Source organism: Heterodontus francisci, chromosome 1 (genome assembly GCF_036365525.1).
Source record: "Heterodontus francisci isolate sHetFra1 chromosome 1, sHetFra1.hap1, whole genome shotgun sequence".
NCBI lineage: Eukaryota > Metazoa > Chordata > Chondrichthyes > Heterodontiformes > Heterodontidae > Heterodontus > Heterodontus francisci.
In genome coordinates, this window is record NC_090371.1 from 77,045,940 (window position 1) to 77,066,177 (window position 20,238).

Here is a 20,238-nt window from a genome sequence, read left to right on the forward strand (position 1 = left end):
AGAAAGTATTACACCAAGAAAAACACAATGCTGTTAATTTGGTTGTGGCTATTACATTTTGTAAACAACACTCCTCTTCTGACTCGTGTCAATTAGTCATCCTCCCTTTAATGGCAGAGCTTCAAACTGTGGATTTCCACCCACAGACTTACATTTGCTTTGTGGCACTCAAACGGCAATAACATTTCTACACCTCCATTAAACGTACAATGATTACAATTTTATTTTTATCTTTGTGGTATTTTTGTAGTCAGTGGCATTTCTTCAATTCAAAACTAACAGCCGTTTTTGCTGATGGTATGAATGGGAAATTCAATGTTGGTCTAAAAGCTAAGAACAGTAGCTTTAAGTTCTGCCAGCTAACTTCCTTAATGTGTCCTACTGTGACCTGTAATAATGGGCTCGTCTGTTTGTTGAACACTAAATACTGTGCATGCTAAGGATTTTTTTTAACGGTACTGATTTTTAGCCCCTTTGTGTACTTTAATGGATTTGTAGCTCTGTTACTTCCAATACTTGTAAGATACCCTGACTGTAAAACTTGGCTCCATAGCGATGCTGGTTTTAGCACTATGGGACCTGAAACAAAAGGCTGGGTGTTCACTTCAGGTGTTGCCCACACTGATCGCCTGTTTTGTAAGGCGATAACGCAGTTGACTGATGCGTGCCAATAGTATGTGGAGTGGGCAGATCGAGACGTTGGTCAATGTCCAATGCTGATTTGACATCTGATCTGGTTGCCCACATCCTGTGAAAGAATGAAATAAAATCTGCTATTATGGACCACGCTGATCCTGTTATTGTCCTCTCTTAAATACGCACAACTGAAAATGCATTCAGCTGCATGAGAAGCCCACCTCTACCCCATTAGTGCTTTATAAAGGGATCACCATTGAACTTTCAGGTGAGGTGCTTTGACTTTCCTTTGCTGCTGCAGTGTTAGTGGAAGTATGGTGTATTATGTCGGAGGAGGAGGAGTTGATATAAGTTCTTTCAATCAGAAGGGAGTGGTGCTGGACCTTTGAGAGAAGTGGTGAGGCTTTGAAAGGCCTCTGAGCACAACCCTTCCTCCCAGTCAAGCGAGCTATGGTTTCACTTTCTCTTGGGCTACAGCATGATAGGGAGATGGAGCAGAGGCAGCAAAGAGGAGAAGCTGGTGGCAGAGGGAAGAGGGCTCTTAGCTAAAGGCCTTACTCACCTTACCCAGTGCCTGCGGCTGTTTCACTTCATCAAGGAGGTGGTCACAGAACTGGACCTGCAGCCGCAGAGCAGGGTGAGGGTGGCACGCCAGTGACCATCAAGGTCAATGCGGCCCTCCATTTCTATGCCAGTGGATCCTTCCAGATCAGAGACAGCGACATTGCCAACATCTCTCAGTTTTCTGTATATCGCTACATCTTGGAGGTCAGGGCCCTGTATCAAGGAGAGCGAACGTCGTCTTCTTTAAGCAGAGGGAGGCAGGAGGAGTGGGCAAGTGATTTTGTGAGGGTAGTGGGCTGCTCAGTGGTGCAGGGAGCTGTTGATTGCATGCCCGTGGCTTTGCGGGTGCTGTATTTCAATGGGTTGATGCGCAGCACCTGTGAAGGGTTTCACTCCTTGAACATGCAGTTGGTATGTGACGTTGCACAGGCCATCATGTTAGTGAATTCCTGCTATCCTGGCAGCAATCACGATGCTTTCTTGCTGCACCAGTCAGCCATTTCTGCCATCTTTGAGCCACTACGTTGAACAGAGGCTGGCTGCTCAGCAACAAGGCTAACCGCTCTACGTAACTAATGATTCCCCTCTGCTATCTGACCACACGCAGACAGTGGTCTTACAATGACAGCTGTGCTGCGATCAGGATTGTCATAGAGCAGACCATTGGCCTCCTGAAGCAACGGCTTCACTGCCTGGTCCACTCGGGGGACACCTTCTGGTACTTGCCGGAGCGTGTTTCACGATTTGTAGTGTTATGTTGCTTCCTCCACAATCTGACAATCATGAGGGCACAGCCCTTGTTTCCAGGCCTTTAGTGATGACCTCCAGAGGAGGGAGGGAGGAGGCATCTGGGACACCCTCACTCTGGGAATGCTGTCCATGAGTATCTCAGCAGACTCCGATCTCCCAGGAAAAAATACCTAGATCACCATTTCTCCAAACTTCCCCACCTTTCTATCCTCAGTTGTGGACCATCACAGCATCCTCTTGGCCAAAATATTAAAATAAAATGCAATGCAAAAAAACCATTCCATACCAACATTAACCAACAACACTTCCAATAATACACACAATATTCAACTATTCACCCTTCTGCTTTCCCTTAGTGCCTGTCTTGTGGGTCCCTTTGCCTGACCTACCCCAATGGCTGTAGCATGATTGGTGGAAGGCTACTGATTTCCAATTGGGAGACTGCAGATGGCCTTGGAGTTCTCTCTCAAGCAGCTGTGGGCCTTGAGGGCCAGGCTTTGGATAGTGCCACCTCAACATGGGGCAGCAGCAGTCTGGGTTGACTAGCTGACAGGCAACAGCAGGGGCACTGGTGGAGTGGCAGTGGTAGGAGGATGAATGCTGTCATCCTGATCGAGGACAACAGTTTTGTGAACCGTAAAGCCACTGCTACACCCCCAGAGCAGCGTCTCGGTAATCTGCTGGAGCACACCTTGATGGATTACTGCAAGACCTTGCAAGCCGGGGAGGTGGTGACGTAGTGGTAATGTCACTGGACTAGTAACCCAGAAATCTAGGCTACTGCTCAGGGAACATGGATTCAAATCCCACTATAGCCTGTTTTCTCATTGAGTTGGCCACTACAGCCACAGTGAGAAGGATGGGCTCCAAGCTGTCCATGAAGCCCTGTGCCAAGTTGGGGGCGAACACCTCCATGCTCTGAGACAGTAACAACAGACTCTGCAAGCACCAAGATGTGCATACCCATCAGCCTTTCCCTGTAAGTTGCCTCATCTGAGTCCTCCTCAGTAGAACTTGCCGGCGAATTTGCCTTCCCGGAAGTTGGCACACATGCTATCCTTTCCCCCAGTCTTGCTGCAGCCCACTTTAACACACTCGGAGTTGGCGGATGAGATTGTAATTTCAAGTGATGATGCTTCTTCCTCAGAGGTGTGCTCTTCTTCTGGGCCTTCAACCTCATGCACCACTGACTGGCCAGGGCAATGCTGCAGGAGTTCCTCAGAGCAGTGTCATAGGCCCAACTATCTCCAGCTGCTTCATCAAAGACTTTCCTTCCAACATAAGGTCAGGAGTGAGGATGTTCGCTGATGATTATAAAGTGCTCAGTTCTATTTGCAGCACCTCAGATACTGAACCAGTCTGTGCCCGCATGCCGCAAGACCTGGACAACATCCAGGCTTGCACTGCTAAGTGGCAAGTAACATTCATGCCACACAAGTGCCAGGTGTTACGAATGTTGGACCTTGTAACATGGTTATGTCTTATTGATTGTAATATTTAAAAGTTCAAGATGGCGTCCATAAGGTCAGCTGACCTTGCCTCCATTCTGCGCAAGGCTACCAGGACAACAGAGAGAACAGATCAAAGACTATCTTCTGAAAAACAGAGACTACAGCACTAACACCTGATGAATAATGAGTTTCGCCCTCCCAGGCTTTTGGATCTTAAAACAAGGAGTCAGCTGTTGAGAACATGCAAATGAACCAGGCAGGTGTTAATACCTGGGGTCAATGGAAAAGCCGAGTAACTTTGTGGAACTCAAATTACTTCTTTCTGCAGTTTAGAGCAGAACAATAAACTATTGAATTCTATGTCCAGATAAATTTAACAGACTTTCTGGAGAAAAACAGGCTGTAAGGAAGGTGCCATCACATTGTGGCCTCAAGCAGGCTGTAAGAAGGCAAGCTGGAAGAGAAGTCATCCAGTGGTGACAGTTGGAGAGAGAGAGAGAGAGAGAGAGAGAGAGAGAGAGAAAAAACGCCCACTTTCTGAAGATAAACAGCAAAAGGCTGTGGAGATTTGAACCTGCTTGGCAGTTAAAGCTTGCTTGCTGAAGTGTAAAGGACCCATGGGATCACCAGAAATCACATTATCCATGGCTGTCCAGCTCAGAAGTGCTTGGAGAAGTGAGCAAAGAGAATATTGATTTTTTTTTTTTTGGAAAGTCTGGGATATCCAACCCATTGCAACTGGGAGGAGTTTGGGACTTTTGACCATAAAGGATTTCGTCATCAAAAAGAACTATAACGTATAAGTGTGGTGAGGTCATAGGATCATAGGAAATAGGAGAAGTAGTAGGCCATTCAGCCCGACGAGCCTGCTCTGCCATTCAAACAGATCATGGCTGATCATCTACCTCTATGCCATTTTTCCCCACTCTCCCCATATCCTTCGATCTGTCATTCATATCCAGAAATCTATTGATTTCTGTCATGAGCATGCTCAATGATTGACCTTCCACAGCCCTCGGGTAGAGAATTCCACAGATTCACCACCCTCTGAGTAAAGAAATTCCTCCTTTTCAAGTGGTTGAATAGGTGAAGAAAATATCTTTATTTGTAATTTAGGGTATCAGCTACTTACGAAGTACTATTCAGTTAATTGGAGATTTCTTTTAGTTTAATTGTTATAAGATTTCATGTTTTAAGACTTTTGTCATGTAATTCGTTAAGTTGATCTGGGGGTTCATATCTAGTTTTATTCACATTTACAATCTCTCTGAGGTCATAACACAGGCAATGACCATCTCCAAGAAGACAAAATCTAACCATCTTCCCTTGACATTCAGTGGCATTGCCATTGCTGAATTCTCCAACCATCACCATCCTGGGGGTTACCATTGTCTAGAAACTTAATTGGACCAGCCATATAAATACTGTGGTTGCAAGAGCAAGTCAGAGGCTGGAAATTCTATTTCGAGTAACTCACTTGCTGACTCCCCGAACCCTGCCCACCATCTACAAGGCACAAGTCAGGAATGTGATGGAATACTCCGCAATTTCCTGAGTGAGTGCGACTCCAACCACACTCAAGAAGCTCAACACCATCCAGGACAAAGCATAGTGTTATACAGCACAGAAACAGGCCCTTCGGCCCATTGTGAAAGCAGCCCGTTTGATCGGCACCTCCATCCACCATCTTAAATATTGGCTCACTCCACCACCAGGGTACAGTGGCAGCAGTGTGTAACATCTACAACAGGGCTGCCCAACCTTTTCGTGGGGGGTTGCCATATTACAATTTTTGCCTTGCATAGGGAGCTGGTGAGACAATTTCAAAACGATAAACGCATTAAAAATTTATCTTGCTATTAGTCAAAACAACAACAAATGTGTTTTTTGTGAAGAAGCTTTAAATGAGAGGATTAATTTATTGACTTACTTTCTTATCACTATGTTGGACACTGATTTAGTGAGATACCTGGCATTTTTTTGCTTGCACAGGTAGTCACTGTTTGCCCGCACACTTCTTGTAGCAATGTGGAGTATTCCGGATAGATGTCCATCTGTCAGCAGTGATCTTGATCTCTCCCTCTCTCTCTCCCCTTCTGTGTCTCTGTCATCCCTCTGTGTCCACAGAGAGTAGGGGGAAACACAGAAGCCCCCCCCCCCCCATATGTCCCCCTCAATTGGGAGCAGAGCAGGATCCCTGTCCCACCCTCCCCCCACCCTGGTGATTATTGCCGGCGCCTTGAAATTGACACCCTGCCCAGTGCTGGTATTTTCAGGGAAGCCTATCTCCATTCCTGCCTTCGGGGAGCCCGGAAAATTTAGCCCATTGAGTGTGTCAAATTTTGGGTTAACACAAAAAAAAGTTTAAGTTGCAACCATATTTGCTGTCCAATTCGAATTCTCTTACACACTACATTTAGCATTAATGTCAAATGCAGTTTAAAATGGTTTCTAGCTTTGTATTTATTGCTAGTTGCTTTGATGGAAGGAAAACTAATTTTCATTCTAAAGTCTAATTAAAATGATGTAATACCCATTCTCCAGCTCCCTGATTGTGTTTGTGTCTAGCACTGGTAGCATATGGAATAGTAGAAGTGCATGAAAGTCAAATTTGTATTTTGGGACATAGGGTGATTGGAGATACAGGAAGTACACGGCCTTCTAGTTCATTTCTTTGTAACATGAGCCTTTGCTGCTTGGGTCAACTGGTTGTCTGGCCTTGGGTTTTGAGACTGCATTATGAATTTTCCTTGTAGTCAGCCGAAAACAAGCCCAAATCTTAGTTTGAGTTTCCTGTGCATCACTGGAGAGACCATTTATTTCAAATGGCAAAATTTCTAATTTCTGTATATGGACAACTAAAATCAATATGATTTGAAGAAAGTTCTGAACTGTGACTGTTTCTATAAGTTGGGGGAGGAAATAAATGGTTGGTCTTACTCTTCCTTTATATTTAACATTTCAGATTTTAATTTAAGAACAACACACTTTTTTTCATATTGCAGGTGAATCCACTTCTGGAAGCATTTGGAAATGCCCAGACTGTGATGAATGATAACAGCAGTAGATTTGGGAAATACATACAACTGAGATTCCACAGTACTGCAGGTATAAATGTATTTATTTATATATATATATCTTCCATACATCAGAGCTAAAAACGACACCTGATACCTGGCTGGAGTGTGTTCATTTCCAATTCTTTTCTATTTTTTGTAGTCACTTCACATTCCCAGATGTTCTGTCCTTATTCTGTGCTCAGATCCATGGTATGTTTGTACATTCAGTAGGTCACACTCATTAGGTTACAGTGTTGTAATCAACATGAAGAAGATATGCACAATCCATGGATGAAAATTATTTTAAAGAGGGCTTAATGTTTTCTCTGGGCAATTTTGTAACTTTCAATTCATAGACACTTCCTGCATGAAGTTTATTAACATTGCAAAGCTGCAACTGAACAGAGCAGAATATAACCGCCTCATTTTCTACAACTGCATTGTATTCTCATTGCACTTAAAATGCAAGTCCATTTTGAGCAGGGCAAACTGCATTTCATTTAGATCTGAGTAGCTTTTCAGTGGTAAATGACCTGTCTTTTTTCCTCTTTTTTTTTTTCTCCCCCCTTCTGTCTCTACATTTCTCTGTCAAGCCTTACTTTTGTGCAAATTGACTGCTACATCGGCCTACACAATGGTGCCTGCAGTTCAGAGCGAGGTTTGTTGGATGTGAAATACTTTAGAACATCTGAGAGGAGGTTTACTTTATAGCAGGAAAAGTTTCAGTTTGCTGCTTGACATTAAAACAATCTGATATTGCAAAGCATGTCGCTTCTTTTAAGCCTCTGAATTCTGTTCCAATTGAAGCTGGCTGGGTGTCTTAGTAGCTGTTCAGAGTATGATTACTAGACAACAGTGGAAAGAAAGATAAACTACAAATGCTGGAAAGCTGGGAAAACAAAAAATGCTACAAATACATAGCAAGATCTTCTGCAAGGGTACATCAACAGTTTGTTGCCCTTCAGTGACATCATCTAGAGATACTCGGTTGGCTTCCTGATGTGTGCTGACAATGCCCAGCTCTGCCTTTCTACCACCTCCTTAAATACATCCATGCTGTTTGATTGAAGTCATGAATGTGTTACAATTTCCTTCAGGAAGAGTGAAGCCATTATTTTCAGCACTCACCTAAACTTTACTTATGATTATATGGGGAGGCAGTGGCGTACTGGTAATGTCACTAGACTAGTAACCCAGAGACCCAGGCGAATGCTCTGGGGACATGGGTTGAAATCCCACCATGGCAGATGGAATTAAAAACTGGGCTAGTGGTGACCAGGCAACCATTGTTGATTGTTGTAAAAAAAAACCCCATCTGGTTCACTAATGTCCTTTAGGGAAGGAAATCTGCCATCCTTACCTGGTCTTTGCTGCATGTGACTCCAGACCCACAGCACTGGGTTGACTCTTTAAATGTCCTCTGAAATGGCTGAGCAAGTCACTTAGTTGTATCAAACCACTACAAATTCTAAGAAAAGGAATGAAACCGAACAGGCCATCCGGCATTGATCTAAGCACCAGAAACGACAACAGCAAACCCAGCCAAAGTCCTCCTTACTAACATCTGGGGGCTTGTGCCAAAAAAAGTTGTCCCCCAGACTAGTCAAGCAACAGTCTGACATAGTCATACTCACAGAATCACACCTTAGAGAAAATGTCCCAGGCACCACTATCCCCACCAGAGGTGGCGGTTCAGTGGTACACAGTAGAGAGGGAGTTGCCTTGGGAGTCCTCAACATTGACTCTGGACCCCATGACATCAGGTCAGCCATGGTCAAGGAAACCTCCTGCTGATTGCCACCTACTGCCCCTCCCCCCCCTTGCCCCTTGGCTGATGAATCAGTACTCCTCCAGGTTGAACACCACTTGGAGGAAGCACTGAGGGTGGCAAGGGCACAAAATGTACTCTGGGTGGGGGACTTCAATGTCCATCACAAAGAGTGGCTCGGTAGCACCATTACTGACCGAGCTGGCTGAGTCCTAAAGGACAGAGCTGCTAGACTGGGTCTGTGGCGGGGGTGATGGAATCAACAAGAGGGAAAAACATACTTGCCCTCCTCCTCACCAATCTACCTGTTGCAGATCCATCTGTCCATGACAGTATTGGTAGGAGTGACCACTGCACAGTCCTTTTTTTTTTTTTAGAATTAGAATTAGAATATTACAGCGCAGTACAGGCCCTTCGGCCCTCGATGTTGCGCCGATCATCTGACCTACACTATTCCATTTACATCCATATGTCTATCCAATGACCACTTAAATGCCCTTAAAGTTGGCGAGTCTACTACTGTTGCAGGCAGGGCGTTCCACGCCCCTACTACTCTCTGCGTAAAGAAACTACCTCTGACATCTGTCCTATATCTTTCACCCCTCAACTTAAAGCTATGTCCCCTCGTGTTTGCCATCCTCATCCGAGGAAAAAGACTCTCACTATCCACCCTATCTAACCCTCTGATTATCTTGTATGTCTCTATTAAGTCACCTCTCCTCCTCCTTCTCTTTAACGAAAACAACCCCAAGTCCCTCAGCCTTTCCTCGTAAGACCTTCCTTCCATACCAGGCAACATCCTAGTAAATCTCCTCTGCACCCTTTCCAAAGCTTCGACATCCTTCCTATAATGCGGTGACCAGAACTGCACGCAATACTCCAGGTGCGGCCTCACCAGAGTTTTGTACAGCTGCATCATGACCCCGTGGCTCTGAAACTCGATCCCCCTACTAATAAAGGCTAACACACCATATGCCTTCTTAACAGCCCTATTAACCTGGGTAGCAACTTTCAGGGATTTATGTACCTGGATACCAAGATCTCTCTGCTCATCTACACTACCAAGAATCTTCCCATTAGCCCAGTACTCTGCATTGCTGTTACTCCTTCCAAAGTGAATCACCTCACACTTCTCCGCATTAAACTCCATTTGCCATCTCTCAGCCCAGCTCTGCAGCCTATCTATGTCCCTCTGTACCCTACAACACCCTTCGACACTATCCACAACTCCACCGACCTTCGTGTCATCCGCAAATTTACTAACCCACCCTTCTACACCCTCATCCAGGTCGTTTATAAAAATGACAAACAGCAGTGGCCCCAAAACAGAACCTTGCGGTACACCACTAGTAACTAAACTCCAGGATGAACATTTGCCATCAACCACCACCCTCTGTCTTCTTTCAGCTAGCCAATTTCTGATCCAAAGCTCTAAATCACCTTCAACCCCATACTTGCGTATTTTCTGCAATAGCCTACCGTGGGGAACCTTATCAAACGCCTTACTGAAATCCATATACACCACATCCACGGCTTTACCCTCATCCACCTGTTTGGTCACCTTCTCGAAAAACTCAATAAGGTTTGTGAGGCACGACCTACCTTTCACAAAACCGTGCTGACTATCGCAAATGAACTTATTCTTTTCAAGATGATTATAAATCCTGTCTCTTATAACCTTTTCCAACATTTTACCCACAACCGAAGTAAGGCTCACAGGTCTATAATTACCAGGGCTGTCTCTACTCCCCTTCTTGAACAAGGGGACAACATTTCCTATCCTCCAGTCCTCCGGCACTACTCCTGTCGACAATGACGACTTAAAGATCAACAACAACGGCTCTGCAATCTCCTCCCTGGCTTCCCAGAGAATCCTAGGATAAATCCCATCTGGCCCAGGGGACTTATCTATTTTCACTCTTTCCAAAATTGCTAACACCTCCTCCTTGTGAATCTCAATCCCATCTAGCCTAGTAGGCTGTATCTCAGTAATCTCCTCGGCAACATTTTCTTTCTCTACTGTAAATACTGACGAAAAATATTCATTTAACGCTTCCCCTATCTCCTCTGATTCCGCACACAACTTCCCATTGTGTTGTGCTAAATGGGATAGATTTCAAACAGATCTAGCAACTCAAAACTGGGCATCTATGAGGCGCTGTGAGCAGCAGCAGAATTTTATTCAACCACAATCTGTAACCTCATGGCCCGGCATATCCCCCACTCTACCAAACTGCAGGGGCCAACCCTGCTTCAATGGAGAGTGCTGGGGGGCATGCCAGGAGCAGCACTAGGCATACCTCAAAATGAGTTGTCATCCTGGTGAAGCTACAACACAGGACTACTTGCAAAGGCCTAGCAAGCCACTCAATTATTGGTCCACTTTTATGGGGGGCGGGGGGCGCAGGCAGGCAGGAAAGTGGAGTTAATGCCACAATCAGATCAGCCATGATCTTAATGAATGGTGGAGCAGACCCGAGGGGCCAAATGGCCTACTCCTATTTCTTATGTTCTTATGGAGCTAGGTAACTCTGCAAGCCAGTGTCCTGATGGATAGCTGGAAACGTACCAATGCTCCGGTAGGTTGCACAGTTTTAGCCAGATTAACTCCAACAGGTTACTGATGACTGTTCATATAACAAACGCACCTAAGATGGAAATTATCTCTTGGCTTCCCTGACTATGTGTAGATCTTTGTTTTTATCTGCAAATTTTTGTTTCGGTTATGGTTTCCTTCTAGAGTCACTGTCCAACAGATGAGGTAAGTTGAGGAAGAACTGGGCTGGTCAGGGTTCTCCCAAATTTCATAATTATGATTAGAAAGTAACACTGCCTGATTCCATCTGATGAATTGGATATTCACAGTAATACAAGTAACTTGATACTTCACTTTCATTCAGTGAAAGGTGCTAAAATCAATGAGTACCTTTTGGAGAAATCCCGAGTTGTACGTCAGGATGAAGGCGAGAGAAACTTCCATATTTTCTACTATATGTTTGCTGGAATATCTGCTGTTGACCAGGAAGTCTACGGTCTTTTGGACCCTAAGTTCTACAGGTAACATTTCTGCAGCTTGTCACATTTTATCTTTACTTTACTTTACTTCTTACTGTCTAGTTGTAGATTATTATTCTAATAGAACTCTCAAAGTCATAGGTCCCTCTGTAGTTAATGTTGAATTTTGATTTTTTTCCAGAATTGCTTAGAATTCTGGTCGTATTGATTTTCCGTTCTGAAGGAATCGGAGTCTGAATCTGAAAGATATCCAACAGTACATGTTAAACTATTGGGAGATTATAAACAATGAGTCCCACTTTATTTGAGCAGAAGTTTGTTTGTCATCTGCCACTGCTGTCCTTGAAGGCAACTATGTTCCTTACTCAAGGAAGTGGTTTCAGTGGTTGAAGCAAAAGTTGGTAAAGCTCCATGGAGTCAGCCTGCAGATTTTTTATGTCCACATCCTCACTAACTGAAGGGCACTAAAATGTAATGATCCACTGAAGAGAATCCATAGCTGATTACTCGACAGGAATTCCATGTCTGATTATGTAATTAACAGCCTTGCATATTAGGGATCACACAGTAAATCTGTTTGCAGCAGAAAAAAAGCCACTTAAACGCACTGGCGCAATTAGAAAATGTACTTTACTGATTGAGCCAATCTTTCAGAATCTTATAAGATTCCATAACCCACAAATATTTTATAAAAAGCTAAATATTTAAGTCAATTTGACTATATTTTTTAAAATTCCTGAGGTTTTTTTTTGTTTTGTTTCTTCATCGCATACTTGAAACCATAAGCTTAATTCTGCCTTGAGCATTTGGAAGCTATGTGGCACAAAGTGGCTGAAATGTTTATTCCAGGTGTCCTGGAATAAGGCCAGTAAGCCTCCCTCAACCAATACTTCAAAACCAGATTGTCTGTTGCGGTGTGAAGAACCTATTGCTTTCACAAAATAACTCACTGCCTTTCAATAAAGAGTTTATTGCATTCAACAAGAAGACCTATGTCGTTCACTGAGGAGTTTTCAGTTCTTCCTTGTGAATATGATAAATCCATCATTTCACTGTCCTTCATTGATTATTCTGTAAACAATTTATTTAAGATTTGCCTTTGCTGATGGATTGGACCCTCCTATCATTGACATTTGGATCAAATTGTGTATAAAATTAAAGATTCAAAATACCTATGACTAATTTGAAGTTTGCCAAGATTTCATATGTTCATGCATTCCACTTTCTTTGTATATTACGATAGTAACAGTGAAAGGCCTTTAAACAAGCTCCCGAAGACTATGTTCTATTTTATTTTCTTCTATCTTCCAAGAGCTGTATTACTGTATTTCCTGTTGTTCCTGTAAACTGCACCAACCTTTCAGTTGAAAGTTTAAAGTATGTTGAAAGGCTTCATTATGTACTTTTATTTTAATTGGTATGTGAATATACAATGTGCAATATAGACATGATCTGTAGTTTTACTTTCTTTCTTCCCCAACCCAAACTTTTCTAGGTACTTAAATCACAAATATGGTGCTAATGAAACTATCCAGCAATGGAACAAGAAATATCATGAAGTATGCAATGCCCTGGATATGGTTGGCTTTCTTGAACAGGTAAATCAGCTGCATTTCCAGAAACTTCGGAACTGGTGCTCAACAACAACAACTGGTATTTATATAGCACCTTTAACGTAATAGAATGTCCCAAGGAACTTTACAGGAGCATCATAAAACAAAGCATGACACTGACCCACAAAAGGAGATATTCGGTCGGATGATCAAAAGCTTGGTCAAAGAGGTAGGTTTTAAGGAGTGTCTTAAAGGAGAAAAGCGAGGTGGAGAGGTGTTTGGAGGATTTTCCAGAGCTTGGGGCCTAAGCAACTGAAGACATGACCACCAGTGGTGGAGCGATTAAAATTAGGGATGCATAAGAGGCCAGAATTAGACAAGTGCAGATAACTTTGATAGTTCTAGGGCTGGAGGAGATTACAGAGATAGGGAAGGGCGGGGCCATGGAGGGATTTGAAAACAAGAATGAGAATGTTAAAAACAAGATGTTGCTTGACTGAAAGCCAATGTAGGTCAGCAAGCACAGGGGTGTGAGTTAAGACATAGGCAATGGAGTTTTCGATGACTCTTCAAATTTACAGAGGGGAGGCATGAGTGCATTGGAATAGTCAAGGCTAGAGGTAATGAAGGCATGAATGAGGGTTTCAGCAGCAGATGAGCTGAGACAGGGGCGAAGTTGGGCAATGTTATGGAGGAAATGTTACAGGCAGTCTTAGTGATGGCACAAATCTGAGGTCGGAAGCTCCTCTCAGGGTCAAATGTGACACCAAGGTTGCAAACAGACTGGCCTAATCTCAGACTGTTGTCAGGGAGAGGGATGGGGTTGGTAGCTAGGGAATATACTTTGTAGCGGGGATGGAAAATAATGGCTTCAGTTTTCCCAATATTTAATTGGAGGAAATTTCTTCCCATCCGATTAGATGTCGGATAAGCAACAGTGGAGGAGTCAGGAGATGTGGTGGTGAGGTAGAGCTGAGTGTCGTCAGCATACACGTGAAAACTGATGGACAGAACACAGAGAGTAAGAGTAAACGGAAATAAAAACAAAGTGCTGGAAACACTGAGCAGGTCAGGCAACGTCTGTGGACAGAGAAGCAGAGTTAACGTTACAGGTCTGTGACCTTTACAGACCTGAAACGTTAACTCTGCTTCTCTCTCCACAGATGCTGCCTGACCTGCTGAGTATTTACGGCACTTTCTGTTTTTATTTCAGATTTCCTGCATCTGCAGTATTTTGCTTTTATTTTAGTAAGAGTAAACAGGTCATTCTCAGATTGGTAGACTGTGACTCGTGGGGTGTAGCAAGGATCAGTGCTTGTGGCTCCAGCCATTCACAATCTATATCAATGATTTGGATGTAGGGACTAAATGTAATATTTCCAAGTTTGCTGGTGACACAAAAGTAAGTGGGAATGTGAGTTGTGAGGAGGCTGTAAGGAGGCTTCAAGGGGATTTAGACAGGCTAAGTGAGTGGGCAAGAGCATGGCAGATGGAATATAATGTGGAAAAATGTGAAGTTATCCACTTTGGTAGGAAAAACAGAAATGCAGAGTATTTCTTAAATGGTGAGGGATTGGAAAGTGTTGATGACCAAAGGGACCTGGGTGTCCTTGTTCATGAGTTACTGAAAACTAACATTTTTTTATTTTTATTCATTCATGGATGTGGGCGTCGCTGGTTAGGCCAGCATTTATTGCCCTTCCCTAATTGCCTTTGAGAAGGTGGTGGTGAGCTTCCTTCTTGAACTGCAGCAGTCCATGTGAGGTAGGTACACCCACAGTGCTGTTAGGAAGGGAGTTCCAGGATTTTGACCCAGTGACAGTGAAAGAACGGCGATATGGTTCCAAGTCAGGATGGTGTGTGACCTGGAGGGGAACTTGCAGGCTGTGGTGCTCCCATGCATTTGCTGCCCTTGTCCTTCTAGTTGGTAGAGGCCGTGGGTTTGGAAGGTGCTGTCTAAGGAGCCTTGGTGCGTTGCTGCAGTGGATCTTGTAGATGGTACACACTGCTGCCACTGTGCGTTGGTGGTGGAGGGTGTGAATGTTTGTGGATGGGGTGCCAATCAAGTGGACTGCTTTGTCCTGGATATGTGGGTGCAGCAAGCAATTGGGAAGGCAAATGCTATGTTGGCCTTTATTGCAAGAGGATTTGAGTACAGGAGGAAAGAAACCTTGCTGAAATTGTATAGAGACTTGGTAACATCACACCTGGAGTGTTGTGTACAGTTTTGGTCGTCTTACCTGAGGAAGGATATACTTGCCATAGACAGGGTGCAATGGAGGTTCACCAGACTGATCCCTGGGATAGTGTAATTGTCCTATGAGGAGAGAGTGAGGAGACTGGGCCTGTATTCTCCAGAGTTTAGAAGAATGAGAGGTGATCTCACTGAAGTATACTAAATTCTTACAGAACTCAGCAGGGTAGATGCAGGAAGGATGTTTCCTTTAGCTGGGGGTGGGGGGAGGTCTAAAATCAGGAGACACAGTCTCAGAATAAGAGGCAGGCCATTTAGGACTGAGATGAGGAGGAATTTCTTCACTGAGGTTGGTGAATCTTTGAATTTTCTACCCCAGAGGGCTGTGGAGACTCCATCATTGAGTATATTCAAGACCGAGATCACTAGATTTCTAGATATTAAAGATATGGGGATAGTGCGGGAAAATGACATTGCGGTAGAAGATCAACCATGATCTAGTTTAATGGCAGAGCAGGTTTGAGGGGCCGAATGGCCTACTCCTGCTCCTATTTCCTATGTTCCTAATTAATGCTGTGCTTTCGGATGATATCACCGAGGAGCAGCAGGTAGATGACAGATAGGAGGAGGCCAAGGATAGATCCATGGGGAACACCAGAGATGTTGGTGCCGAACAGGAAGTGGAGCCATTGCATGTGATTCCCTGACTATAATTAGATAGATGTAAATGGAAGCAGATGGGAGCTGTCCCACCCAGCTTGACAGTGGAGAGGCATTGGAGGAGGATGGTGTGGTCAACCATGTCAAAGGCTGCAGACAGGCCGAGAAGGAAGAGGAGACAAAGTTTACCTTTGTCACAATCACATAGGATGTCATTTGTGACTTTGATAGCTGTTTCGTCACTGTGACAGGGGTAGACACCTGATTGGAGAGATTCAAACATGGAGTTCCGGGAAAGATGGAATGGATTTGGAAGGCAACAATATTTTCAGGGACTTTTGAGAAGAAAGGGAGGTTGGAGATGGGACAGTAGTTTGCAAGGGCAGTGGGGTCAAAGGTTGATTTTTTGAGGAGAGGGGTGATGACGACAGATTTAAAGGAGAGAGAACTGTTTATAATATTTGCTAACATGGAGACCAGCAGGGGAAGTTGGATGATGAGTAGTTTAGTGGGAATAAGATTCAGGGAACACTAGGTGGGTCTCATGGACAAAGGAATTGACTGTATCCAAATCGAAGATACTGTGGTGCTCTTCTCTGTAAATAGTATTTTAAGATGTATTTTCATACACAGTCTCTACCCAACAGCAACTTGCATTTACCTAGTACGTTAAACATACAAGATGTCTCGAGCTACTTTACAAATGAGTGGATGACCAGTCACGAGAGAGATTTTAGGAGAGGTGACTCAGGCTAATTTGAAAATAATGTAAATATTTGACAGTGATTTTTTTTTTTAAGAAGTGAAAACACTTGCATCCCTGAAGTGTACCGCATGATGGAACTTTGCTCCTGAAGCATGTTATGCTACTGATAACAATGTGGCTTTGATTTGCAAGTCACTATTAAAATTTATTCAGAAAATGAAAATACTGGAATGTGGATTTTAAACATCCATATTCTTTTTTAATCAGTCTGTTTTCCATTGGTTTCAAAATAACACTGAAGTGGAAAACCGGTGCCATATTTTAGAATCCTGCTTGTTTCCACAAATATCCATGGCAGGAAATGCTCAATATCTCAGAACATAATTTGAAAAAAAAATGATTGCCTGTCCAGATTGTACTGCCAGCTGTTACTTGAAAGATTGTTAAACGTGTCAAAAGTACTCAAAACTCTATAATGTTGACATCTTATTGTTCGCTTCCAAATTAAAATTACAGTAGAATTAATTTTCACAGTATGAATGGAAAAGTGTTTTATCCTGTTTTATACACTTGTTTTCTTCTCATTCCTGGTATCCAATTAAAACCCTTGAATTGTGATCCACTTTTAGACTGAGAGGGGGGTGGGGGGTAAAGCAACCTTCCTCCGAGTTACTTCCAAGCTGCTGCTTGTGTGTCCTTTTGATTTAAGTGCACGAGAGCAGCCTCGGATGTCTAATCCTTCAATATTTACTTCTGTGCTGATGGAACATTTTCTAGCCGACTGCTTGTTTTTTGACTGTAGTATAATCAGAAATCACCAGATGAGAGGTCGTAGATGCACATCTGACTTTTTTCCCCACTTAATCGCTTAAATATTTTCAAAATCAGTTTCATTAAAAAAAATTGGGTGCTTGATGTACTGATATGCTTCAAAGATAAAAGAACAAAGATAATTACAGCACAGGAACAGGGTCTTCGGCCCTCCAAGCCTGCGCCGATCCAGATCCTCTCTCTAAACATGTCGCCTATTTTCTAAGGTTCTGTATCTCTTTTCTTCCTGCCCATTCATGTATCTGTCTAGATACATCTTAAAAGACTCCATCGTGCCCGCATCTACCACCTCCGCTGGCAATGCGTTCCAGGTGCCCACCACCCTCTGCGTAAAGAACTTTCCACGCATATCCCCCCTAAACATTTCCCCTTTCACTTTGAACTCGTGTCCTCTAGTAATTGAAACCCCCACTCTGGGAAAAAGCCTCTTGCTATCCACCCTGTCTATACCTCTCATGATTTTATACACCTCAATCAGGTCCCCCCTCAACCTCCGTCTTTCTAATGAAAATAATCCTAATCTACTCAACCTCTCTTCATAGCTAGCGCCCTCCATACCAGGCAACATCCTGGTGAACCTCCTCTGCACCCTCTCCAAAGCATCCACATCCTTTTGATAATGTGGCGACCAGAACTGTACGCAGTATTCCAAATGTGGCCGAACCAAAGTCCTATACAACTGTAACATGACCTGCCAACTCTTGTACTCAATGCCCCGTCCGATGAAGGAAAGCATGCCGTATGCCTTCTTGATCACTCTATTTACCTGCGTTGCCACCTTCAGGGAACAGTGGACCTGAACACCCAAATCTCTCTGTACATCAATTTTCCCCAGGACTTTTCCATTTACTGTATAGTTCACTCTTGAATTGGATCTTCCAAAATGCATCACCTCGCATTTGCCCTGATTGAACTCCATCTGCCATTTCTCTGCCCAACTCTCTAATCTATCTATATTCTGCTGTATTCTCTGACAGTCCCCTTCACTATCTGCTACTCCACCAATCTTAGTGTCGTCTGCAAACTTGCTAATCAGTCCACCTATACTTTCCTCCAAATCATTAATGTATATCACAAACAACAGTGGTCCCAGCACGGATCCCTGTGGAACACCACTGGTCACACGTCTCCATTTTGAGAAACTCCCTTCTACTGCTACTCTCTGTCTCCTGTTGCCCAGCCAGTTCTTTATCCATCTAGCTATTACACCTTGGACCCCAAGCGCCTTCACTTTCTCCATCAGCCTGCCATGGGGAACCTTATCAAACGCCTTACTGAAGTCCATGTATATGACATCGACAGCCCTTCCCTCATCAATCAACTTTGTCACTTCCTCAAAGAATTCTATTAAGTTGGTAAGACATGACCTTCCCTGCACAAAACCATGTTGCCTATCACTGATGAGCCCATTTTCTTCCAAATGGGAATAGATCCTATCCCTCAGTATCTTCTCCAGCAGCTTCCCTACCACTGACGTCAGGCTCACCGGTCTATAATTACCTGGATTATCCCTGCTACCCTTCTTAAACAAGGGGACAACATTAGCAATTCTCCAGTCCTCCGGGACCTCACCCGTGTTTAAGGATGCTGCAAAGATATCTGTTAAGGCCCCAGCTATTTCCTCTCTCGCTTCCCTCAGTAACCTGGGATAGATCCCATCCGGACCTGGGGACTTGTCCACCTTAATGCCCTTTAGAATACCCAACACTTCCTCCCTCCTTATGCCGACTTGACCTAGAGTAATCAAACATCTGTTCCTAACCTCAACATCCGTCATGTCCCTCTCCTCGGTGAATACCGATGCAAAGTACTCGTTTAGAATCTCACCCATTTTCTCTGAGTCCAAGCATAACATTCCTCCTTTGTCCTTTAGTGGGCCAATCCTTTCTCTAGTTACGCTCTTTCTCCTTATATATGAATAAAAGGCTTTGGGATTTTCCTTAACCCTGTTTGCTAAAGATATTTCATGACCCCTTTTAGCCCTCTTAATTCCTCGTTTTAGATTGGTCCTACATTCCCGATATTCTTTCAAAGCTTCGTCTTTCATCAGCCGCCAAGACCTTATGTATGCTTCCTTTTTCCTCTTAGCTAGTCTCACAATTTCACCTGTCATCCATGGTTCCCTAATCTTGCCATTTCTATCCCTCATTTTCACAGGAACATGTCTCTCCTGAACGCTAATCAACCTCTCTTTAAAAGCCTCCCACATATCACATGTGGATTTACCTTCAAACAGCTGCTCCCAATCTACATTCCCCAGCTCCTGCCGAATTTTGGTATAGTTGGCCTTCCCCCAATTTAGCACTCTTCCTTTGGGACCACTCTCGTCTTTGTCCATGAGTATTTTAAAGCTTACGGAATTGTGATCACTATTCCCAAAGTAGTCCCCTACTGAAACTTCAACAACCTGGCCGGGCTCATTCCCCAACACCAGGTCCAGTATGGCCCCTTCCCGAGTTGGACTATTTACATACTGCTCTAGAAAACCTTCCTGGATGCTCCTTACAAATTCTGCTCCATCTGGACCTCTAACACTAAGCGAATCCCAGTCAATGTTGGGAAAATTAAAATCTCCTATCACCACCACCCTGTTGCTCCTACATCTTTCCATAATCTGTTTACATATTTGTACCTCTATCTCACGCTCGCTGTTGGGAGGCCTGTAGTACAGCCCCAACATTGTTACCGCACCCTTCCTATTTCTGAGTTCTGTCCATATTGCCTCACTGCTCGAGTCCTCCATAGTGCCCTCCTTCAGCACAGCTGTGATATCCTCTTTGACCAGTAATGCAACTCCTCCACCCCTTTTACCTCCCTCTCTATCCCGCCTGAAGCATCGATATCCTGGGATATTTAGTTGCCAATCATGCCCTTCCCTCAACCAAGTCTCAGTAATAGCAATAACATCATACTCCCAGGTACTAATCCAAGCCCTAAGTTCATCTGCCTTACCTACTACACTTCTTGCATTAAAACAAATGCACCTCAGACCACCAGTCCCTTTATATTCATCATCTGCTCCCTGCCTGCTTTTCCCCTTAGTCACACTGA

At 43.8% G+C, this 20,238-nt stretch overlaps 1 protein-coding gene across 3 annotated transcripts in view; it reads left to right on the forward strand.

Annotated features, from left to right (window-relative positions):
• Nucleotides 1–20,238, forward strand: part of LOC137370107 (myosin-IIIb) — a 250,764-nt gene that overhangs the window by 85,878 nt on the left and 144,648 nt on the right. For all 3 annotated transcript variants that reach the window (XR_010975080.1, XM_068032267.1, XM_068032282.1), the window contains 3 exons: nucleotides 6,407–6,509; nucleotides 11,129–11,285; nucleotides 12,739–12,841. Coding sequence is in view for 2 of the 3 variants with exons in the window: in XM_068032267.1 (XP_067888368.1) it covers nucleotides 6,407–6,509; nucleotides 11,129–11,285; nucleotides 12,739–12,841 (363 nt within the window). In the remaining variant the exon portion in view is untranslated. The remainder of the gene's footprint in view (nucleotides 1–6,406; nucleotides 6,510–11,128; nucleotides 11,286–12,738; nucleotides 12,842–20,238) is intronic.